This window comes from Elgaria multicarinata, chromosome 4 (genome assembly GCF_023053635.1).
Source record: "Elgaria multicarinata webbii isolate HBS135686 ecotype San Diego chromosome 4, rElgMul1.1.pri, whole genome shotgun sequence".
Classification (NCBI taxonomy): domain Eukaryota; kingdom Metazoa; phylum Chordata; class Lepidosauria; order Squamata; family Anguidae; genus Elgaria; species Elgaria multicarinata.
Window position 1 is genome coordinate 5,846,765 of NC_086174.1, and position 25,443 is coordinate 5,872,207.

The 25,443-nt window shown below is 42.2% G+C and overlaps 1 protein-coding gene across 1 annotated transcript in view; it reads left to right on the top strand.

The window, feature by feature from the left end:
* Positions 1-1,683: 1,683 nt before the first annotated feature.
* The window catches only part of MSRA (methionine sulfoxide reductase A), a 256,971-nt gene continuing 233,211 nt past the window's right edge, over positions 1,684-25,443 (top strand). The window contains exon 1 of the mRNA XM_063123773.1: positions 1,684-1,892. Within this exon, the coding sequence (XP_062979843.1) occupies positions 1,751-1,892 (142 nt within the window). The 5' untranslated portion in view covers positions 1,684-1,750. The remainder of the gene's footprint in view (positions 1,893-25,443) is intronic.

A 25,443-nucleotide genomic window follows, 5' to 3' on the forward strand; every position in this document is an offset into this window, starting at 1 on the left:
CAATAGTGGCAGAGAAAAAAAGTTTTTTCGCTGCCCGAATTGCCACAGAGTAGGCCTTCAAATAGGCTCTAGCCTGTGTTCGATCAGATTCACTCCGAGTTTTCCGCCAACGTCGCTCTAGCCTCCGTCTCACTCGTTTCATTGCTGCCAGCTCACTGGAAAACCAGGGGGCTGGTGTGGCTCCACGACGTGAGAGAGGGCGCTCAGGAGCAATCGTGTCCACTGCCCTGGCCATCTCTGCATTCCAGAGATCAACCAGGGCATCGACAGAATCACCTGCCGAGGCAACAGGAAAATCCCCAAGAGCCATCAGGAAACCATTCGGATCCATCAGCCTCCTGGGGCGGACCATCTTAATCGGTCCTCCACCCCTGCAGAGGCTCTGAGTGCCAGCAAGTCTAAACCCCACCAGGTAGTGATCTGTCCATGACAACGGAACTATATAAAGTTCCTCTACTCAGATCCCTGTCACCCCATCCAGCACAGAAAACAAGGTCCAAAGTATTATTAAAATATTTTTGTTCTGTACAGCACCATGAAAATTGATGGCGCTATATAAATAAATAAATATTATTATTATTAATAATATTAGTAAAAGCCTATAGCCTTCAAATATTGAGTTTGTTCTGACTCTATACTGTTAGCTTCACCCTACCCGGTGCCTGTTTACACTTCCCTGTGCCTGTTTGCATTCTCCTTCCCTCCTTATTGTTTACTACAACTTATTAGATTGTAAGCCTATGCGGCAGGGTCTTGCTATTTACTGTGTTATCTGTACAGCACCATGTACATTGATGGTGCTATATAAATAAATAATAATAATAATAATAATTTTACTAATAATATTATTGTAGAAGATTCCTTGGTTCCGCCCTTGCCTTTGGCTTATTTTTTACTCCCCTACAGGTTTTTCCTTCTTTTCACACTTCAAGTTACAGGAAGCTAGATTCTGGCTGGAAAACAGGAAAAACTTCCTGTTAGAGCAGTACGACAATGGAACCCATGACCTAGGGAGGCAGTGGGCTCTCGGCTGGACATCAGGAAAAACTTTTTGACTGTTAGAGCAGTACGACAATGGAACGGAATGCCACACTGGAGGCCTTCAAGAGGCAGCTGGACAACCATCTGTCAGGGATGCTTTAGGGTGGATTCCTGCACTGAGCAGGGGGTTGGACTAGATGGCCTTGTAGGCCCCTTCCAACGCTGTTATTCTATGATTCTACCATAACCAAGTCTCTGAACCTGCTTGGAAGATGGGGTTCAGCACCTCAGGTAGCTCCTTTAGAGTTCTGGCTGGTTCTGACTGAAACCCAGCATGGACCCACAGCCCTTCTGACGTCGAGCCACCAGCCTGCACTGCCTCGCCTCCCCAGGATTCTTGACTCTTGGCCATGCTGTTAGGGGCCGGGTGACGAGAGCCCGAAGCATCTGGAGTGCCCCAGGTTGGGGAAGGCTGCTGCAGAAGGGCCGGATTATCAGAGATGCCGAGGCTTGAACCCGGGTCCGGCGGCCATCCGTTTCCCAAGAGTGGCGCTCCGTCCAGCACGAGCTTGGCGAGTAGATTTCTGGGCATGCGCAGCAGCGCCTCCCTCCCCTCTCTCGTCCAACCTCCGAGCGTCCTCGCGCCCTGGCACGTGCCCCAAGGTCGCGAGACAGCGGGCCGCCCTGCGCATGCGCTCGCTCTCTCTCTCTCTTCCAACCGCCCGCCTCAGCCTCCTCAGAGCAGGGAAAGCTGGTGGGGGGAGGGGCGATGAACTCTGCCCCTCACCGCCGCTTCCTTCTCCTTCTCCGTACTCTCGCCGCCATGGGAGAAGCCGCTTCGTCTTCCCTCAACGTCCCTAGTAAACAAGAGGCCCTGCCCGGGAGAAACCGGAGCCTCGTCCGCATCCTGGGTAAGTAGAAAGCATCGAGGAAGAAGAGGCGCAGGACATAACGCAAACGCCTGAGGGCAAAGCTGGATGGAGCCAGCGGCCGAGGGGCCTTTCGCGCGCATGCGCCGCTCAGAGACGGCGCTCCAAGGCCAAGAGCGCACGCGCCGTCCTCGCAAACCGTTCCAGTCACTTTTGACGTCTGCGCCCGGGCTTGCCTTCTATGTTCGAACAGGGCATGCGCGCCTCTCGGGAGGCGTATGGAGGGGGGGAGGAAGAGATGAGAGAAGGCTCAGTGCGCATGCTCATTAGGAATTCTTGGAATTTTCGGCTGCTGCTGCTGCTGCGATTTGCTTTATCGTTTCCAGCGTGCGGCTCAATGTGTTAATTCGCACTTGCAGTAGTTAGTCAATCATTAATTTCCCCCCAGATTTCCCCCCCCCCTCCAAATTACAGGGCCTAAGTCGTTATCCGTCTTTCTCAGTCTGGGCTTCTCAGTTACATTGCAGTGTACACCCGTTGCCTTTGGCAAGGTGTGTTGCCAACCTACCAGGAAAAAAACACACACCCCTGCTCTTGTGCTTTTAATGGCAGCTTTCTTAAACAGCTAATTGCTCCACCTCGAGCTGCTGTTAAAGGCCTAGCGGAAAGGGCTTGTTGACAAGTTGGCAACTCTATATAGGAAGGCTGTCTCGTTTGCTCCAGTTTGGCACCCAGCAATGTTCTCAAACGGTTTCAGCTTGTTCTGGTTATGCATGAAATGTATTTATTTAATTCATGTATTGCATTTATATCCTGCCTTTTTTCCTCCGAGGAACCCAAGGTGGTGTAACATAATACTCCTCTCCATTTTATCCTCACAACAACCACCCTGTGAGGTAGGTTGGGTTGAGAGTCTGTGACTGGCCCAAAGTCATCCAGTGGGTTTCCGTGGCCCAGTGGGGACTAGAACCCCCGATCTGCCGACTCCCAGTCCAGCACTTTAGCCATTACACCACAATGGCACTACACCAAATGCATTGCTTTGTTACTTTTACAGTAGTTAAGCTGATTGTGCTTACCAAATGGAAAGTGCTGGTTTTAACCTATAGAGCCCTACATGGCTTGAGATCCAATATCTCAAGCTTTGTCTCTCCCTGTATGAGCCCACCTGGTCTCTGAGGCTGGCCTCAGGTCCCCTTGGCTGTTCCCTCTGGGAGAAGCACAGGGATGCGGGATAGCACTTAGCGAACAGACTCTTTTGGTGATAACCTCATGTTTATGAATTGCCCTTTCCAAGGAAGCTTCCCTGGTACCGACGCTCAAGTTCATGGTGCTACGCAAAAATGTACTTGCTTTTCTAGGTGTTGGGACATTTGTAATGGCTTAATTGTTTTGGGCAGTTTTTGTGGCATTCATTCTAAGGTGCTGGTGAGTGGGGGATTTTGTGTATTATGGATGAACACTTTGTATTTTTAGAGTATGTCTTATGTAGGGTGACCATATGAAAAGGAGGACAGGGCTCCTGTATCTTTAACAGTAGTATTGAAAAGGAATTTCAGCAGGTGTCATTTGTATATACAGGGAACCTGGTGTAATTTCCTCTTCATCACAACAGTTAAAGTGGCAGGTGCCCTGCCCTCTTTTAAATCTGATCACTCTAGTATAGCTCCTGCAGCTTTAACTGTTGTGATGAAGAGGGAATTTCACCATGTTCTCCATATATACAAATGACACCTGCTGAAATTCCCTTTTTCTATGCAACTGTTAAAGATACAGGAGCCCTGTCCTCCTTTTCATATGGTCACCCTAGTCTTATAATATCTATTTTTGTTTGTATCATTGTGCTGATTATGATTCATATTGATTTTGGTTTTTTCAGTTATATTAATTATGGATTTCTGTAAGTCTCTTCGAGACTGCTTTTTGCAGTGGTAAGCAATGCGTAAATTTAAATAATAATAATGTCACTTTCCAGTTTTACTATTCCTTCCTCCTCACTCTTTTGCACCCACAGTAAATCCTGAATTAGTAGTTATAATCTCACAGTTGAATTACATTATATAGGCTGTATACTAAGGATGGTTTCAAAATTTTAACAAGAAACACCACAGTTTCTTGTAACTGTGTATAACAAACACTGCTGAAAACACTTCCTAAAAACAACTCTGTTTCAAGAAGCCTTCCTCAACTGACTGGCTACTGCTTTTCTGTTTCCGTTGTTTTTAAATTTAACAATTTTAATTTGTTTTCTTAATCTTCTTTCTTTTACTGTTTGTACCTATGTTCACTGCTCTGGAATCTGTGTTAGCTGTATATAAATATTGTAAATACATAAATAATAAACTGCAGAGAAGTTAGCATATTTTCTGTGTCTACAAATCTGCAAGAATTTGGTGATTTTATGTTAGTGGATGTAGTTTGTGTCTCAGTTTTAAGCTAGAAGTCTTCTGTGTGGCAAGTTTACTGCAATTTTGTGCTGTAATGTGCAGCGTCTTTACACCTGGCAGACATTGGGAATCTGGCTGTATGGATAGCACGGCCAGGTTATCCTGTTCTCACACCCTTATCCACTTGTTGGCTCTGGACCACAGTGGCATGTCATTGGGGAACTGGATGTACTGTACACATTCCTCTGATCCTGTAAATAAGTACTGCGTATTCTGGTTCATACTAAGGCTGCAGTACTCTGTCTCCAATAGTGATAAACTAGGTGCCCCCGGGAAACTCACAGGCATGAAGGTGATATCCGTCCAGTTCCCTCTCCTTAGAATCTATTGTACTTGGATGTATACTTCTTCTGAACACAGAGGATCCTTTTACCAGCCTTTGCCAACCTGGTGCCCTCCAGGTGGTTTGAACTACAATTCCAAGGTTTCCTTACCCATTGGTTGTGCTGGCTGGGATTGAATTTATTTATTTATTTATTTATTACATTTCTATACCGCCCAATAGCTGGAGCTCTCTGGGCGGTTCACAAATTGAAGTGAATTGGAAGTCCAAAACATCTTGTGGGGGCAGGGGGGCACCAGGTTGGCATAGGCTGTTTTTACTATAATGTCTGAACGCTGTAGATGGGTCTATCCTGTATGAATTTGTCTTACCCTTTCATAAAGCTTTCTAAGCTAATTTCCATCACACCTGAGCATATATGACTCGTGGCTGCCACTACGCATAGACACAATGTATAGTACTCATGTTTGCAAGCAAAGCCTCTTTCTGGGGTGGGTGGGAAGAGAAACAGTTTTAAAACAAGAACCTTAACTGATGTGTACATACCCACCCCCTTAATCATAGAATCATAGAATAGCAGAGTTGGAAGGGGCCTTCAAGGCCATCGAGTCCAACCCCCTGCTCAATGCAGGAATCCACCCTATAGCATCCCTGACAGATGGTTGTCCAGCTGCCTCTTGAAGGCCTCGAGTGTGGGAGAGCCCACAACCTCCCTAGGTAACTGATTCCATTGTCGTACTCCTCTAACAGTCAGGAAGTTTCCATGTACATTGATGGTGCTATATAAATAAATAAATAAATAATAATAATAATAATAATACCTTCAGTATATTTTCTACTGAGTAACAACCACCACAAACAGGGACATGTTTGTTACTTGGGTTTATGCTTCAGTGATGCAGTGAGAATATATGACTGATACTTAAATAGAATTTCTTTATGTGACAGCTGGAAAGAAAGCAAAATGTAAAAAAAGAATGTGCATCCAATGTTTTGCAAATGAATGGTACCCAGTACGTATGTTTTTAAGATGGCCTAGCTGTCTGTCGGAGAAACACAACTCCTGGCATAGCACTACAGTTCTGAAAACTTCCTTATCGCTTCTAAGTACCATACACAGCTACAATATTCATTAGCAAACCGTTCTACCTGAAAGCTCCCCTTCCAATCCCCGGAGTTCTTCAAAAGCTCATTAACATTCATTTCACACTGCTCTGTACATGGGCCTAAAGCTATATTCCATAAAGCTGCCCCCCACCCCACCTCTGAACGATTGTGATGAGCTTGTAAGCCAAACTATTTCTCCACAAGGGCTCCCCCAGGCCACAAAAGGCGGGTTGCTGGAGAACACCATCACTTGAGGGGTGGAGACTTTATCCAATTGGCAACTTCTTGATTGCAAAGAAGACATAAAAGAGACATGTACAGCAGATTGCATGTTCATGAACCTGGCCACGACAAAATGGCGAAGACTTTTATTCCGGGAATGATGTATCTGTGTTGCTCTGAGTATTTATTCCAGTTTATAGAATAAAATAACTTTTCTTCTACGTAAAGCTGGTTACTTGAAGGATGTATTAAAGACCTGTTTGCTGTATAGAATCATAGAATCATAGTTGGAAGGGGTCTACAAGGCCATCGAGTCCCTGCTCAATGCAGGAATCCACCCTAAAGCATCCCTGACAGATGGTTGTCCAGCTGCCTCTTGAAGGCCTCTAGGGTGGGAGAGCCCACAACCTCACGAGGCAACTGATTCCATTGTCGCACTGCTCTAACAGTCAGGAAGTTTTTCCTGATGTCCAGCCGGAATCTGGCTTCTTTAACTTGAGCCCGTTATTCCGTGTCCTGCACTCTGGGAGGATCGAGAAGAGATCCTGGCCCTCCTCTGTGTGACAACCTTTTAAGTATTTGAAGAGTGCTATCATGTCTCCCCTCAATCTTCTCTTCTCCAGGCTAAACATGCCCAATAGAATTATGTTAGGGACTCTTCAATAGAATTGGAGAGTCCCTAACATAAAATACAGTATCTGATAATGATGTTTAAATAATTGTAAACAGAAGAAGGCTCCGGATTGTATTTAGAAGAGGGATTTTTAATAGGTGCAGCTTGTAATGCAAGGTGGAAAATAAGTGAAAGTGTTGGCGTTCCCTCTTCTATGAGCCAATTAAAGTTATAGAAACCCTGTCTTTTGCATCTGGTCTCCTGATCAAAACATTCCAGGCTCCATGGAACATATACCAGACATACAAAATTTTAGGAATCTTGTTTGTATCTCCTCAATATGGTTTATAGCAGATTATCTAATTTTTCTCACAGTATACTTGTGTTATTGTTTAAGCTGGAAGATGATGACTTATCAAGGCAAGCTTCTTCATTGCTGAGCAAGGAATCTTGTGTAATACTAGTTAAAATTCTTTTATTGCTGAAAATCTGACCCCTCCTAAGATGCAGTCTAAGAACATAAGAAGAGCACCTCAGCAACTGGTATACCACCTCTGATAGTGGGAGTTAATATAAAGCCATTATGACTAGTAGCCATCGTAATCTTATAACAACTACAATTCTGTAATATTGGCAGCAAGAACAGCCCTTTAAAAGCATGAAGAAAATGCTGATCTATGAAGAAAATGGCAGCGTGGACTAAAGAGGTAGAATATCTGAGGGAGAGAATCTTAAAAGGATCTGTTATCTGCAATTTCCCAAAGGTTGTGTTTACATTTTTTAAAGGACAGTATTTCATGTACTGCAATTGAGGGATGAATTTTTGATATGGCTAAACAAACCATACTAAAAGCTTTTTCTAAGGTTATCAATAGCAAAATAACTGTGCCAGAGATAACATTATAATATGTCTTGTCCACAGCAGTTGCTGGGTTTGCTTCCTCCTTTTTATTCAGATTCTCTCTAGAGAGTCTCTGCTTCCCATGTACCCCAGGGATGAAGAAACTCTCTTCACTTGCGGTTATCAGTATGAACCTGATGTCTCCCGCTGTGAATAGATGTGCTGCCACTTCACAGACAAGCTGCATCTAAGTCATTCCTTTGGTATGCAGAGTTGCTAATGAATAATAATAATAAAAGTTCCTTATATTAACTCAGTCAAGTATTAGGGATCAATCTACTCTTGATACTTGGGCAGCTCATGTCCAGGCCAGTTTTTCTTACTCCTATTTTGAAAGTGATGTTTCCTCTTTGTGGTTGATCCGCTCAGTTTCTCCTCTGTGGTTTCCCAAGTCGTGCGAGGAGTTTCAAAAATAATGTGACATTTGGAATGCCTACAAGGGAGGAAAGTCCAAATGCCTCATAAGCACATGGAACTAAGCACATGGTTCTTTGGATCCTGGCCTGCAATCTAATCTGCAGTGATGTGCTTAAGTTCTAGAGATATCATTAGAGTTCGAATCATAGAATAGTAGAGTTGGAAGGGGCCTCTAAGGCCATCGAGTCCAACCCCCTGCTCAATGCTGGAATCCACCTTAAAACTTCCCTGACAGATGACTGTCCAGCTGCCCCTTGAAGGCCTCTAGTGTGGGAGAGCCCATGGCCTCTCTAGGTCATTGGTTCCACTGTTGTGCTGCTCTAACAGTCAGGGCATTTTTCCTGATGTCCAGATGGAATTGGGCTTCCTGCAACTTGAGCCCATTATTCTGTGTCCTGCACTCTGGGAGGATCGAGAAGAGATCCTGGCCCTCCTCTGTGTGACAACCTTTCAAGTATTTGAAGAGTGCTGTCATGGCTCCCCTCAGTCTTTTTTTCTCAAGGCTAAACATTGCCCAGTTCTTTCAGTCTCTCCTCATAGGGCTTTGTTTCCAGACCTCTGATCATCCTCGTTGCCCTCCTCTGAACCATCTCCAGCTTGTCTGCATCCTTCTTGGTTAACTGTAAACTGGATATGTGAGCAGCCAGAAACAGACAGGCTGCCTAAGCTGTATGCCGTGAGCAGTCTACTCATCTAGAAGACCTCACATGCCCTCGAAGGCTGAGATTCAGGTGAATGACTAATACAAGCTACCTGCCTGGCTGGCAGGCCTTTTTACAAAAGAGCAGCAAGAAGCCTCTGTAGAAATTAAGAGAATCTTGAACTTGATTCTGCCTTCAGACTTGTCCTCCACATCACTACCCTGGCACTGAGATTTTCTCTGCTAGTTACTGGAAGCATTCTCACATCTGAGGGCTGCATTTCCTTGGGATGTGGGGCTTCATGCTGGACAGGGCTAAAGCCCAAAGTGGGGCTAAAGCATGTGCACACCCACCATTCACATTTCTCTCTCTCACACATGTACATACACGGTCACTATCCCTACACATATACATATAACATCCATCCATCCATAAACCCATCTGATGAAAACCTTTCTATGTACTTTGACCTACGTTTAGAATATCTCATAGGAAACTTTTCATTACACAACAAAGACACCAATAATTTCCTATGTGAGACTGAATCCTTGAATAAACAACGTCAGTTTGATGATAATAGCATACTTGTCACATCTAATGTCACTTCTTTTTACACTAGTACAACACATAACAACATGCAGACTCTAATAGAATTTCTGTATTGCAGTTTTTAGTGTCAGGTTAAGATATTTTTATTTCTTTGTTAGATTTATAATACTTGCTCTTATTCTAATATTAAAACCAATAATATTAAAACACACACACACATGCACAATAGCACTCTAATGGGTCAACAAATGATATAGAATACATTTGTCATTTCAGTCTGTAATTCTAAGAGCATTTAATTGGAAGCAAGTCTCTCTGAAACAAATAGGATTTATCTCAAAGAAGATGTGTTTAAGATTAGGATGTTTAAAGTAATAACTATAGCTCAGACTTGTTAGGCAATTAAGTTTTGCACATATTTTTTTTTTCATAATACCAGCATTTCTCCTTTTGAAATAAATCAAGACATTCAACATTTCTAGAAATTTGTACCAAGATCTCTTGGATGGAACTGGAATAATTTGGAATATTGCTTATATGAGAATTCTACAAGTGTGTTAGAACTTCTTACATGTTATACAGTACTGATGAGTGGCTAAGACCATATCCAAGGACACAGATAAGTTCACTTACAGTGGAATCTTAAGTGTGTCGATCCAGACATAAGCCCTGTTGAGTTCAATGAGGCTTATTCCCAGTTAAGTCTGTGTAGCGCTTCATCCTCAATTTGTATTGAAATCTACAGACCTTAATTAAACTGTGCTGGATTTTGCTCTAAATGTATTTGTGAAGCCAAAACAAACTAGGGGTCTATGGAACCTTAAAGCAGAAGTGTCAAACCAAGTGGTCTACGGGCCAAGCTGTGTGAAACATTCCTAACATTGGTGGCTACATAAATAAGGTTTAAACACACTCGCTAACCATTTGCTGCAAAAGGGTTAGTTGTCTAACCATGGCTTAGTGTGTTGTATAAACAGGCCCATTGAAATCAATGGGGCTTAAGTTAGTCATGGCTAAGTTATGCTTAATTGATTTCAGTGGGTCTACTCTCTCACTAAATCAGGATGTAATCCATTATAAAAGATGCTCCTGATGAACATTGCTGTTAATATCACATTTTCAATGACACTTCTATATGCAAAGTGTTTACAAGTTTTGACTCACTTGTCCTCAAAACTACTATCTAAGGACCATGGCAGCTTTTTTTTTGTCTTGGGCTAAAATTAGCTTCTTGGTGGGATTTTGATTGGGACTGTGGCATGCGGGAAAGAGTTAAACCCCCCTCTCCACGTGCTGCCATCTTGATTGTGCTCCCCAGCTTAATGTCACATCTGTTTTTTGCCCTAAGAGATGCTGTGCTTAGAGACGATGGTGATTTATTACATTTCTATGCCACCCCATAGCCAAAGCTCTTTAGGCAGTTTGCAAAGATTAAAATACACACATTAAAATGCATCATACAAAGTGTAAAACCATTTAAATACTCTGTACAGCACCATGTACATTGATGGTGCTATATAAATAAATAAATAAATAAATAATAATAATAATAATAATAATAATAATAATAATAGCTTACAATGAGATCCAGGGCAAATAAAAGGAAGTCCTTCTTCACACAGCACATAGTTAAATTATGGAATTCCCTACCTCAGGATGTAGAATGTAAGCCTATGCGGCAGGGTCTTGCTATTTATGGTTTTACTCTGTACAGCACCATGTACATTGATGGTACTATATAAATAAATAAATAAATAATAATAATAATAATAATAGGGATGGCCACCAATCTGTATGGCTTCAAAAGAGGGTTGGATAAATTTCTGGAGGCGAAGGCTATCAATGGCTACTAGCCCTGATGGTTATCTGCTACCTCCGGTATCTGAGGCCTGTATGCACCAGTTGCTGGGGAACATGGGTGGGAGGGTGCGGTTGCACCATGGCCTGCTTGTTCATCCTTGGCCGATGGCTGGTTGGCCACTGTAGGAAAACACAGTGCTGGACTAGATGGACCCTTGGTCTGATCCAGCATCAGGGCCCTTCTTATGTTCTTATGAGCAACCTCGGGCAAGTCACTAAGCACCATGGCTGAGTAGGGATCTGAAAGTGGCTGATGTCTAAAGCCAGTGTTGTACCCCTTGCATCATATTGTGTTCTGCATCCCACCCATTCCTCCTTTTCTGAATCCAGCACATTCAGATTATGTGAGGGAAGCCTCATGCGCAGTGTTATATTGAACAGTATTACGACGACGCTTAAAAATAGTCTGCGGACAGCCTTACTTCCTCACCTGTAAAATGAAAGTAATAAAGGCTTTGCACAGGTGTGTTGTGAAGATAAATGAGATAAAGACTGGGTTCCCATGTCACACTAAGCCACAAAGAGTGTTTTCTGGAACAACCCATGATGGGTTAGTGTGTCATTTGTGAGCTGTTATCCCCACCTTTGGTGGCTTGTTTCGCCAAAACAACACTCCCTGAGAGCCCATGGTCTGCAGTAGGGGTTATTTTACCTATGGTGGGTTAGCCTGCTGTCTGTCGCACCAGCGTGGGTTACGGAGATCGCTTACAGAACTGCTCAGCAAGATTGCCCAAAATGCTGCTGCTGCTGCTCTGCATCTCTTGAATAATCTCTGTTTCTGAGCCCTGCCTAGCAACAGTTTGCACTGTTGCTGCCGCTCCATCCCCTTTGCTGCTTGACTCCTTCCTACCCCCTCCTTTAGCAATGCAGTCTGTAAAGTTGCTTTTGCTCGCACGAGTGTGTAATTGGCAGAGTGACCTTGAGCAAAGTTGTTTTCCTACCACAATAAGTGGTGTCTCTAACTCTAAAGCATCCCCCCCTCCCATGGTACGGTTCCCAAAAAGTTTCACCTGTGGTTAAATCCTCACTTTTCCATGGAAAAGCAAAGTCACACAACTATCCAGTGGCGCATCTTGTGTCTCTCCCGCCAAAAGAAACAATTTCTGCAGACTTTCAAGGAGTTGGAGACATCCCCCCCCACTGTTTTGGTGTAATATTCCCACCATGTAAGTACTTCCTTTCCAGTCATGCCACCCCTTTCCAACTCAGCAGGTGCCTCATCTAGAGTATTGTGTCCAGTTCTGGGCTCCACAATTCAAGAAGAACGCAGACAAGCAGGAGTGTGTTCAGAGGAGGGCATCCAGAATGATCAGAAACAAAGCCCTATGAGGAGAGACTGAAAAAACTGGGCATGTTTAGTCTGGAGAAGAGAAGACTGAGAAGAGACGTGATAGCACTCTTCAAATACTTGAAAGGTTGTCACACAGAGGAGGGCCAGGATCTCTTCTTCATCCTCCCAGAGTGCAGGGCACGGAATAATGGGCTCAAGTTACAGGAAGCCAGATTCCCGCTGGACATCAGGAAAAACTTCCTGACTGTTAGAGCAGTACGACAATGGAATCAGTTACCTAGGGAGGTTGTGGGCTCTCCCACACTAGAGGCCTTCAAGAGGCAGCTGGACAACCCTCTGTCAGGGATGCTTTAGGGTGGATTCCTGCATTGAGCAGGGGGTTGGACTCAATGGCCTTGTAGGCCCCTTCCAACCCTGCTATTCAATGATTCTATGATTCTTCCCCTCCCTACAAACCATGAGACTGAAGCCCAACTTTTCATCACCACCCTCAGCCCCTAAGCTAGTCATCTAACATGCCCCCATCCCAGAACTGATGCCAAATAGTGCCTTAGTAGATTTAAAGCAGTATTAAAAAGCCCAGTATTAAGCAAGGCAAATAAGCTGCTTTGTATGCCAATATTTATTATTATTCTGTCTTGTTGTTTTGCTGCTGCTGAGGGGGGACCTGTCAAAGGCTTGGAAATTGGGGCAGAAGGTAAGGAAGGAGGATGGGAAAGAGGGAGGTAGGCGCACGAAGGGAAGGGAAGCAGTCAGGGCAGCAGGTAAAGGTCAACATGGGGTTGAGGACGGGGCAGGGGGAACCGGCAGAGACCGAAGACGCCCTTAGTGCGAAGCGGACCAATCGCTGCTGACAGACTGGCAGCGCAAGAGATGGAGGGATATGGTTTCCACTGTAAAGGAAGCTGTGATAACCTGGCTGGCCGGAGGGGAGGGGGGGCTACAGGACTTGTTGTAAGTGCCCTTAAATTGAGCTCTCTCTCTCTCTGATCGTGTCTAGCCGCCGGAACCAAATAACAAATAGACACGGGGTAAGATCAAAGCCTTGGCTTTATTTCCGCAGCGAAAAGACTGCCTGCTTCAAATTCAGGAGCAGCAGCAGCCCCGAATGCTTCTCATCCAGGACTTTTATACTGTGTGGCAAACAAGTTACATCATATTTGGTCATACAGTGTCATGCTTGGGTATAGTTCCACAAGAAGCTCATAGACTAACATTGCAGCCACTGCCCTTAGCAGAAACTCATTGTGTATTGTCTGTTGACTGAGCAAGCCGGGTCTTTCCAGATAACGGGCTTACCTCTTGACCCCAACTGTATATGTGGTCTCTTCGCTTAGGCTGCATATTTGCCTTACTGCTTGTCTTCTGATAGAGAACAGTTAACTATTAGTTAACTATTATTTATATCAGACTACCATAGGAAGAGGAGGGGTGAAGGAAAAAAATTAAACTGCCCTGTGTAGATGGTTCGCCTGATCATCTGATGGGAGCGCAGTACTCTGCATAGCTTATTCCCCACCATGGGTTAGCGGGATGTGTGATTGCTTCACTTAACCTTTAAAAAGTTGCAATCACCAGTGGATCCCAGAGGCTTTAACTGGGTTGATTTTTGCCGATATTGTCACACTTTTTTTTTATTGGATAGATGATAGGTTCAGAAGCTGCTGCATTTACAAAATAAATAAATCTGTAGTTACAGGCTGCCCGATAACAAGCTTCTCAGGGTGGCCCACACCAAATAACAGAATCAGAGTAAATAAAATACATTACCAGTAAAACATGTAACAATAAAAATATGTTGCAGCATAAAAATAAGCAATGGGGAATAATAGCATCTTCACGCTAAAGCAGATTAAAAGGTCTGGGGAAATAAAAAGGTCTGTGGGAAGAATGACAAAATAGTAGGCATCAGGTGAATCTCTCTCAAGAGGGACTTTTTTCCTGTAGCCACCATTTCTCCAATACACTCCCTCCATGCTTCACCTGGAGCAAGCACCTTGGGAAAGGACTTGGAAGCAGATCTTAGCGTCCAGGTGGGTACATGTAGAGAGAGGAGGCCCTTCAAGAATTCCAGTCCCAAGGTGTCCAAACCACTTTGAATTAGGCCTGGAAATGGACTAGAAGCCAGTGAAGATGATGGTCGTACCATTGAAATGTGTTCGTAGTGCCCAGTGCCACTTAGCAGTCTCACAGCTATCTTCTGAAGTAATTGTAGATTCATTTATTTATTACATTTTTATACCGCCCAATAGCCGAAGCTCTCTGACCAGTTAAGGATTAGAACCTGGGTCTCCCAAGTCCCAGCCAAACATTCTAACCACTGGCTCTTCTAGCACATTATTGCCGTACCACCAATTTCTAGTGTATCTTCTACAGTTATACCCAACCAGGTGAGATTCAAGGAAGAAGATTTCTACGTATCTTGATTTCTCTTAGAAAACACAAAAGGATTTCAATCTGTGTTTCGACATGCAGTTAATTAAAATCAATATGATTTCTACTCTGGGGTTCGTTCCATTATTATCCGACAGTGACAATGCAAGCCTAATTTTAATATGGTATTCTGTGCTTCTTAATGTTATGGGTAGAACCTCCTTCAAAAGAAGCTTGGCATGTTTATGTATTGCCTGCCGACGTTTCTAGAGAAGATATTTCTTATCGCTGAATGGTGCATAGCTTTCAGTTCTCCAGGACTACTGACTAATTTCTTTTTCCCCGCTTACCATTGTGCCGTGTAGAAAACCATGAAGTCTGTAAGGCGATTTGGCAGGATGAACGGCTGCTGCTGCTGCTAGGATTTGGTTTGTAACCAACAATTTTGGTTAAAATATACATATAGTGTATTATATATATATATATTGATTTGTAAAGGAAATTGGAAACAAGGACTCCTGACGCCTGGCACAGGCTGGAGCTCTGCCAGAACTGCTTGGGAAGGTTGCCATGCTGGGAGCAAGAACGAGCTGAAGAAAGGGAAAAAAAGGCAAGACTTGGCACAATTCACTCAAATCGGTTTCTTTTGTCTGCTTTCTCGGCTTGAGCTACAGGAAAGAAAACCATCTTGGGATACAGAAAAACGCAGAAGTTTCTGGTTTACAAACTTAGAAGGTTATTAAAGTTGCTTGGGCTTTTTTTTTTTTAAATGGCGATACATTAACGTTTGGTCACCGGTGTTATGGGGAATATCAGCCTTTCTTAAAGAAGCCATCACAGTGTTTGTTCTGTACATATAGGATAATGCGTACGGTATTTGAATTTTGTATGCATAATAAGCTTTCAAGATGGGGGTGGGTGGGGGCAGGGGTGGAAGGTTCTAAAACTGAAAAGTTTCTAAATAAAAAAGGATTTTACGAGGTTGCAGAGTGAAAGCTTTGCCGGGTTTAATCTGCTTTTAAAATCAAGCTTCATGTTTTAGGGGGGTTTGATTGAAAATTGATGTTTTTCTTTCTTCTAACTTCATAATATACTGCAAATGTTAACTTTAAAGAAGCTGAATCTTCTGCAAAGTAAAATGATAGTTTAACCCCTAACGTAAGAGTGTTTTCTTAAAGCATTTATTTTCAGTGCTTTCTCTTCTTCCAAGTTCATTCCCCTTCAATTAGTGACATCAGGGAAGACAAGGATGTTCAGCTTGAAGACACCAGTCTGTGCTTGAAGGCAACAAGGAGCTAGGAAGATGGCATTTTTGTTAATGCCTGAAAACAGTTTTTGGATATAACTCTTATAAATGACTTTTGAGATCAGTGAATTGATTACTTCAGAAGCAAATGCTAATAAATGGGGCAGGGGAGAGGCATAGTTACTTCTCTCATGGTTTGACGGTAGCAGGAAACGGAATTTGGGCTGATCACTCCGGATGAGGAAAGTTTTTGCTTAGTAGTTTCTGTGATTGAGATACCTGCTAGAAAAAGCCCCACAATTTAATTGTTTGAGTTGATTAGGTTAGGTAACGACTGAAAATCAGTTTCGTTGTGTTTTTAGTTATGGAATTAGATACATTGGCTGCAATCCTATACCAATTACTTGTGTGTAAGATGCATTGCACAAAATGGGTCTTACTTCTGAGCGAATATGTATAAGATTGTACTAATTTCTCTTAAAAGTGGATATAGTAGAGGAATATAGTAGAGGAATAGGTCTTTTCTTTCACATTTTGTACTGAGAAATACACAGGTATCTTGTCAATTAGGCCTTCGTTATTTTGGGTCTACCCTTTATTATTAATTATGAGTAATGTCTGGTATGGTCCTCTTTATTGAAATAGTTAATGAACATTGTTGAAAGATAAGACTGTTCGATTGTGCCACCAGCTGTTAGAATAAAGTTTCTTACCTTTAAACAACTTTCATTCAATTTATACAAAACAAATCTATGAGTAGCTGTGGTGAAAATCTCTATGAAAGGGTTTATAAGGTTCTGAACTTATATAGTATTGTTTATATTAGAGCTATGATCTTCCTAAGCACACTTAGCAGAAGTTAATGCCCTTGAAATCAACAGAACTTTTCTATGAGCAATGAGTTTAGGATTGGACCGCTAGGGGTCAAATGTAGCTCAGGATTTTCGTTTATATAATGTAGAAGTTGATTGATTTTTTTTAAAAAAAGGACTTTATAAGAAGTTGTAACAAGCTTGTCTTTCTGATTCATTCCCAAAGTAAAGCAAAAGCTGCTGCAGAGCTCTCTTTTTGTAATGTAGTGTTTGTCTAAATGGCTTGTTCATATAGATGTCTTAAGGTTGCCTTTGTTAAGTCCTGCTGTGATTTTTTGGAAAGAAAATATTGACATGAACTGTGTTACATTTTTTTAAAAAAGGATATTATGTTTATATTTTGTATAATTTGTCATAACGTATAAGGTAGGTACAATCTAACCTAAGTTAAGCACATTAAAATTCCATTGATTTGAATGGGAGAGATTTAAGAGTTAAAACATGCTTAGCTCTTCCATTGAAATGAATGGGATTGACAATCCAATCCTGTACATGTTTTCTTGGAATTTTGAAAGCTCACTTATCTTTCAGTTGGTTCACTGAACATTTGATAAGAATTTCATTCAAAAACTCAGTATGTGCGGGATATTCCTTGGAAGAAAGTCATGTATCCACTTACCTGGGAGTAACCCTTATTGAACTTCATAGCAATTACTTCTGGGTAGACCTGTATTGAATTGTTTTCTTAAAGCACGCTGGATGGTGTCCTTTGTTTTTGAAAACATTAAATTCGATTGCTTACGAATTCTAAACAAAAATACTTGAATATAATTTGTGGGATTTTTTTTAATGGATGTAGCTGTATTTAATATTTTAGGGATATGTGCTAAGCAATCCGTTCGAAACATACCTTGAACTATTCATGCAAGATGCATTAGTATTCTAGTAATCCTTTCCAAAACGTTTAATTTATTTTTCTTTCAAAACTTTCAAACAAACTTTTTTTTTAATTGAATGAATTACTAGGGGATGACACACATGTGCATTGTATGTTAACTTCCTCAAATTCTTGAATTTTTAAAAAATCCTTGAAAGTTTTCAGTTAACCATTTTAATAGAAATAACTAAAATCAAAACAACAAGCCATAGTTTAAAACTCTTGGTTGTTCCCCCCCCCCCTCAACAACCTAGAGTTCCATGACATTCCTGGGTTATTTTATTTATTCATTTATTTATTTATTACATTTTTATACCGCCCAATAGCCAAAGCTCTCTGGGCGGTTCACAAAAATTAAAACCACAATAAAACAACCAACAGGTTAAAAGCACAATTACAAAATACAGTATAAAAAGCACAACCAGGATAAAACCACGCAGCAAAATTGATATAAGATTAAAATACAGAGTTAAAACAGTAAAATTTTAATTTGTGTTAAAATTAAGTGTTAAAATACTCAGAGAATAAAAAGGTCTTCACCTGGCGTCTAAAAGCATATAATGTAGGTGCCAAGCGAACCTCCTTAGGGAGCTCATTCCACAACCAGGGTGCCACAGCGGAGAAAGCCCTCCTCCTAGTAGCCACCTGCCTCACTTCCTTTGGCAGGGGCTCACGGAGAAGGGCTCCTGTAGATGATCTTAGGGTCCGGGCAGGTACATATTTTAGACACTCGATGTGGTAGATAGGTGGGAGGCTGCCTGCTTCGATGTGTCCCTGATGACCATTGGCTTAAGCAACCCACGGGCTGTCATTACATGTGAACCAGGTCTTAGTGTTCCCCCAGAGACTTCTTTCATTACATTTTTATTTGTATTCCGTTTTTAAAATTCTCTTCCGGAGCAAGTATCAATTTCAAACACTCTTGGGTAAGACTGATTTTTCTAGATCTGTTTCAGGCCTGGTTTTGAAACAGAAATTGCCTTGGTTACCCCATGCAACGATCCGTGCCAGGAGAGGGATGGGCAGGGGCAATATGACCCTGTTGGTTCTCTTGGACCTCTTTGTGGCTTTTGATGCCATTGGCCACTGTGTCCTTCTGGACAGGTTGTCTGAATTGGGATGTGGGGGCATATTGCAATGGTTCTGCTCCTACTTGGATGACGTATTCCAGAAGGTGGTGCTTGGGAGTTATTGCTCTGCCCCGTGGCAGTTGTGCTATGGGTTCCTTAGGGCTTTTAAGGTGCCAGAAATGAGGCAATCACAAGTGTTGGCAATTTTGGCTTCTCTTCAGTGGGGGACCCTGTGGAAGTGTGACTGCTTCCTGAAATAGGAATATTTCTCCAAGGAGATTTACAAGTCCATAGTTACACCTTGGCCAAGGCATTAAGCTGTATGAAAGAGAGATCTTTTCAAATAATGTACAGATCTGATTCTAAGCACAGTTCCTTAGAAGGAAGTTTCATTTGTTTTAAAGGAACTTGTTTCACAAAAGTTCCTTATCTTAGTGTTCCTCTTTTCAGAAAGTTACACAAAGGATGTGTCTATTTGCTTCTTCCTTGCATCGTCTTCTGATGCTTTGCTTCTGGTTAGGTTTTAATAATTTAAGAAGGGAAATTATTTTGACATGGCTTGTAGCAAGAACGTAATCATAAATGCACTCTGTTGTTTTATGAGGTAATAATCCAGTTCCCTTACTTCGGCCTTTCCCAACTTGGTGTCCTCCAAATATATTGGACTGCATCTCCCATCAGTCCCAGTCAATGCCCAGGCTGGCAGGAATGATGGGAATTGTAGTGCAATACATCTGGAGAGTACCATATTTGAGAAGGTTGCCTCATTTGAATAACATCTTAGGGCCTTGCTAGACCTACCTGAAAATCGGTGCTTCAGGTGCGGCGAGGCCGTGCTACAATTAGCACGGGCCGTTGCGCCTATCTACACGTCAGACGCGACGAAGCCCCGTCATGTCCACCATTTTTTTTTTTAAAGGAGCGCACCACCGGAAAGGTAAGGTGTTTTTTTTTTAAAGGGTTTCCCGCCCCCCCCCCCTGCCCCCAAGTTCCCCCCCTGGCCGTGAATCCCCCCCACGATTTCCCATTCCCCCAGGCCGCCGATTCCCGCTCCCCCATGTCACCGGCTGCTGATTCCCCCCCATGTCGCTGGCCGCCAGTCGGGCCCCCTTCCCTAGCCCCCATTTCCCGCTGCCGCCGATGCCCCCCGGCCTGTGATGGCCACCGCCGATGTCCCCCAGGCCGGGGGACATCGGCGGCAGCAGGAGCGCTGCGGCCCATCCGCTGCTGTTTACGGCTACTCGTGTGTAAGTGCGGTAGCTGGGAACAGCAATGGAACGGGCTACACACCCGCAGTCTCGGGCTGAGCCCAAGACCGTGGGAAAAACTAGGTTAAATGGGGTTTCACTTACCCCACGTCCAGGGAGGTTTCACCCCTGCCTGACCCTGGGATCCCCTGTGCGTCATCTGGATGCACAGGGGCGAACCCCGGGCTAAAACTCTGTCTAGCAAGGCCCTGAGTCTTTACCTTCCAAAATATGGATTGGATATTGCTTTCTAAAAAAGAGAGGTGTTATTGATGGATTATAAAACTTTACCAGTAATCAGTTGCTTTTCTCCTTATTTTTCAATCATATTTTGGTCAGTCTGTAGGCAAATATTAATTTTGGAAAAATCTCTGAAGGGTGATCCTATCATTATATTCTTACAATAATTCTCATTCTGATTTGAAAGTTTGTTTATTGTGACCAGTCTGCTGATATTCATGAAATGGAAGTAACTCTAAACATAAATAACTTGAAATAAAGTGTCTTTGTCATCATCATTATCATCATTTATTTATTTATTTGTATGCCGCTTTTACACAAATTGTGCCCAAAGCAGCTCACAGCCTAACAAATGAATAACTGTAAAAGTAATTTACATGATTTCAGACAGCAATAAATATAATAATATTCAAAAATACAATAGAAACTATTACAAATATCCATGATGTTGTCAGATAAATATGTAGTAGAAATATCGCTGCATATAATTTCCAATAAAAGTGTACAACTAAACTAAACTAGTTCAACAATTGAGCACTGAACAGGAGAGAGCGAGAGCAAAGCTCAATATAGAAATATTAAAATATATAAATAAAGCCCAGTTGCACATGTGGGTTTTCCACAATTGGCTCACAAGCACAAGTTGGTAGTCACACCTCTCACTTTTGCCAGCCTTCCTCCCAGATCTCACCTGCATCTCCTCACCTAGTTCCTTCCTCATCTCTCACCTGGGAAGGTAAAGATTGCCAGTCATTCTTCAAGCCCCACATACCCAAAATGTTTTAACGTTGTTCAGTCTCTCTCCACCAAGCACCCCTTACCAGGTAAAGGGGCCAGGAAAGCGTGCCTCAGAATAAATAGGAATGGGACAAAAATAAAGTTCAGTACCTTTGAGGAACATGACTGTTATGAACAGCTGTATTCTTCATGTGTCAGTATTAGGAAATAATGGGTACACCGTTTGCTAGCTTTGAAATAATGGAGAAAAGGTGGCGATGATTTCTCTACTAGTATTGTAGTCCTTCGGGATTTTTGTTGTACAAGAGCAGAAAATATAGTTGCAAATCAGAAGGTTTTCCATTTATTTATTTTAAAATCCTATCTTAATGAGATCTCAAGATAACTACCGTATTTCTTCGATTCTAAGACACTTTCCCCCCCATATAAACATCTCTAAAAACGGGGTGCGTCTTAGAATCGCGGGTGCGTTTATTATTTCTTAGAGTCAAAGCTTTTTTTCTGTTGGTGGTACTGAAATCAGTGTGCGTCTTACACTCGATGGCGTCTTACAATCGAAGAAATACGGTAACAAAAATTAATTTAAAAATTAACAAAAACCCAGTAACAGTAATCCATAAAAACAATTTAGCAATAGTAGATCACTTTCAGTTAACCATGGGTAGAGTGGGTGCCGTGCGGAGGGAGATAATATTAAAACAATATTAAAAACTTGAGAGGACCAATTTTGCCCGGTGGCTAAAAGTTAGTAAAGAATGCTAGGGAAACATGTCTATGGAGGGAGTTCCACATATAAGATGCCACCACTGAGAAGGCCCCTTCACCAGGAGCCACCTGCCGAACCTCAGGAATTGGGGACGCCTGGAAAAGGGTGTTCAATTAGAATCTTAACAAATGTCATGATGATGTGGGAGGAGATGGCCCTTCAGATACCCCGATGTCAGGCCATTTAGAGGTTTAATGGCTAATACCAGAGTCTTGAATTGAGCCCCAAAGCAAATTGATAACCTGTAAAGGTCTTCTAATGCTGGCATAATATGTTCGTGGTAATTAATTCCTGTCTGTCTGCCACAATTTGTACCAGCTGTAATGTTCAGACTATCTTCAAGGGCAGACCCATGTACAATTCGTTACAGTAGTTTAGAATAGGGATCACCATGGCCGTGTTATTTTTCTCCATAATGGGATGCATTTGGCAGATCAGTTGAAACTGGTAAAGGTGCTGCAAGCTACAGTTACTTGAGCATCCAGCAGCAAAGCCGGGTCAAGCAGCATCCCCAGACTGTAAACCAGGAGAGAGAGAGAGTGACTCCATCCAGAACAGATTTGGTAAATGGTATATTTGAAATCGGATGATAATTTTCCAAAACTAAGGGATCTAAATTTGGCTTCTTCATGGTTTTACTACTACTTCCTTAAGGGCCGCTAGACCGACTTTGTCCCTTAATGAGGCTCTGGCCACTTCAGATGAGTGGGGCAATGGGAATGAGGTGGGTCTCAGTCTTCCAAACAGCTTGTCAACATTTTCACTTTGCACCATTTGAGAAGTATGTGTAACAATTTGACCAGATAATGCTATGCTTACATCTGTCGCTGATTCTGTCAAAGCTGTAGCATGCATGTTGAAACAAATGCAAGTGATTTTATCTGCAAAACATTGAGCAGATAACCGTGGGCCTCCAAATGTTCCAAATGCTGACCCTCATGGCTTGTAACCTAACCATATGAAAGTTGTCTGCTGGCTGACATTGTGCAGATGTTACGGTGGCAGAGAAATAAGCTTATTTCACTGGCATCACTGCCACAGAATAGGTCCTAAGACCAGCTCTAATTTGTATACTCCTTGACGTTTTCAGGAGGCGCCGAAAGGAATACAGAGTTGGCGCCTGCTTGACCTCAAGAGGCAGGGAATTCCATAGGAGCTGAAGGCTCTTCCCCTGGTGGACTCCAATCGGAGGATGGGTCTATGTGGAACCACCAAGAGTAGGTTAATTAACTCACGATTTGCCATTACATGTGAACTGGGTCTGTGTTTACTTGGAAGTACATTCTGTTGTGTTGCGTGGAGCTTACTCCCAGGAAAGTGTGCTTAGGATTGCAGTTCTCATTGTTTGATAAACCAAAATCATATTATTAATCAATCCAGATGACTTTAATCAGCTGGCCACTCTATTCATACTTTCACCAAGCCACTACTTTCACATTTCTAAAGAGCATAATTCTGCAATGTAAAACCAAATTGGGGTATATTTAAAAAAAATTCTATAGCCCTCTAAAGCAGCATTCTTATAATTGATGATCCTAATAAATAGGTTCCATGTGCCCCAATGTGTGACCCTTCAGCTTGCTCTGTGGTTATCCTAGTTAACTATAAACATAGCTTTTGCAATGTAGGTATCTTTGAAGAACAGGGATTGCCTGTGGGAGTAGAAGAAAAATCAGAAGAAAATTAAATGATTAATTAATGCAATCTAGTGTCTTTTACCAAAGGCTTTTCAGGGACTTATTTAGCTCAATTAATGAGGGAGAATTCCAACAGCAGGTTCTCACTGTAGGTTTTTGAAGAGTATAAAGTGATATTTTATAGCTGCTGCAGGGGAAATGATCTTAGAGCTCTATATGCTAAACCACCCACTGAACTTGTACCTAGAAGGGAGGGATTTGAGAGCTTCTATTGTATTCTTTTTAAAAAGCAAGCAATAAGACTTCTTCGAGGGTAGGATGGATGTTTGGAATAAAAATATAAAGCAGTTTTCAATTGGGTCTAATCAAGCAGCATGCATCACAACCTCATACATTTCCTTCATTCTTATGCAGAGAACTAACAAAGTGTAATTTCTACAAGGACTTACCATATTTTGTACTGTCTGAAATGCTGTATAAATGCTTTTGTTGTTATCATCATCATCCAGGGTGTTTAAGGGGACACAACGTTTTACCCTAAAAAGAAGGGTTTTCTTTGTGTGGCTGACATTTTATTGATGTACAAACTGGTTTATCATATTTCAGCCTGGTTATAGCATGTTTATGGTCCCACCATGTGGAATGATAGGAGTGGTTGATGATGGCTCTCAGCTTGGGCTTCTTTAAAAGAGGATTGGACACATTCCTGGAGGATAAGGCTCTCAGTGGCCACTAGTCCTGATTAGAGATGTAAAATCTCCGGAAATTTTGAAGCCATGGAAAAAAACCCGGTTGTTTTCTGGGGTTTTTTTGGGAAAAAAATGGAAATTTTCGGGAAAATTGAAATAATGCAATATTAGCACTTTTTACAGATTGAAAATCACTTTGTTACTTTAGGAACATAAAATATAATTATGTCCAAGTTGGTTTGGCAAAAAATTATTACATTTGGTATATTAAAAGTAGTGTATTCAAACAATTATTACACATTTAATTTACTTTTTACCTTTTTTTTGGTAACAAATGGAGCCACAAGCTCCTGAACTGTAAGGAACCTCTTTGGTTCTGCCAGTTTATGAGCAGGCAAAAAACAATTTTAAAAAACAACTGAAGAAACCACCAACATTAGTAACAAAGAAAATTATTTATGTCTCTGCTAGTCCTTCAGTGTCAAGACATAAAGCCCCCATTCCCATAAAAAGAACTGAGAAAAATGGGGGGGGGGAACCAAGATTCAATGAATATGCATGAAATTTAATCAGACGCATTTTCTGACCTGCAGCTTTCACTATTAGTTTCAGTCTCTGCTTTCAGTCTCTGCTTCCATGGCAGTGCTGCCCCCTAGAGGCAGAAATGCATCTTCCTCTTGCATTTGAGAGTTGTAGTCTCAGTTTGCAACCTAGGACTTGCTTGTCCTTGATGCACAGAAATTGTAATAATCTGATACTGTACAGATTTTAGAAATCGTTTGGAGAAGTAAATATCTGAACACCTTGTCTTAAACATTTTATTCATCATGCTAAAATAAAACATCCCGTAATCTGTTTTTTCTTCATTTTCCCCCCAATTTTCCCAATGTTTGGGGGGGGGGGAATTAAAAAGGCTTCGGGGAAAAAACACGTTTTTTTTTCTGAATTTTTCCAGTTTTCTTCCAGGCCTTCACATCTCTAGTCCTGATGGCTATCTATTACCTCCATTATTGGTGGCAGTATGCCTCCAAATGCCAGTTGCTGGGGAACGCAAGTGGCAGGGTGCTGTTGCACTCAGGTTCCCACAGACATCTGGTTGGCCACTATGGGAACAGAATGCTAGAATATAAAGTCTTTTGGTCTGATCCAGCCTGGCTCAGTTTTTTATGACTATGTGGGAATGGATTATGGGCTTTGACTTCCATAATCATCACATGTTTTCAAAAAAGGTTTTATAGCAGTTGAGGACAGTAGGGCCTTATATATAGGCTAGCGATTAGTATGCTGGACAAGTACTGGGGATTACAAGGATCAAATCCCCACTTAACTATGGACATGTCTACACCAGGGGAGGGGAGGGGGAGAATCTCGCGATATGCTGATCGCGAGATCCTCCTCCTCAGTCCACATGTGGTGCGTGGCACCCCGGGAGGAAGGAGGACGTCATGCCCGCCATTTTTTTAAAAAAATTGAAGATGAGTGCACCCGCGCTCCAACTCTTACTCGC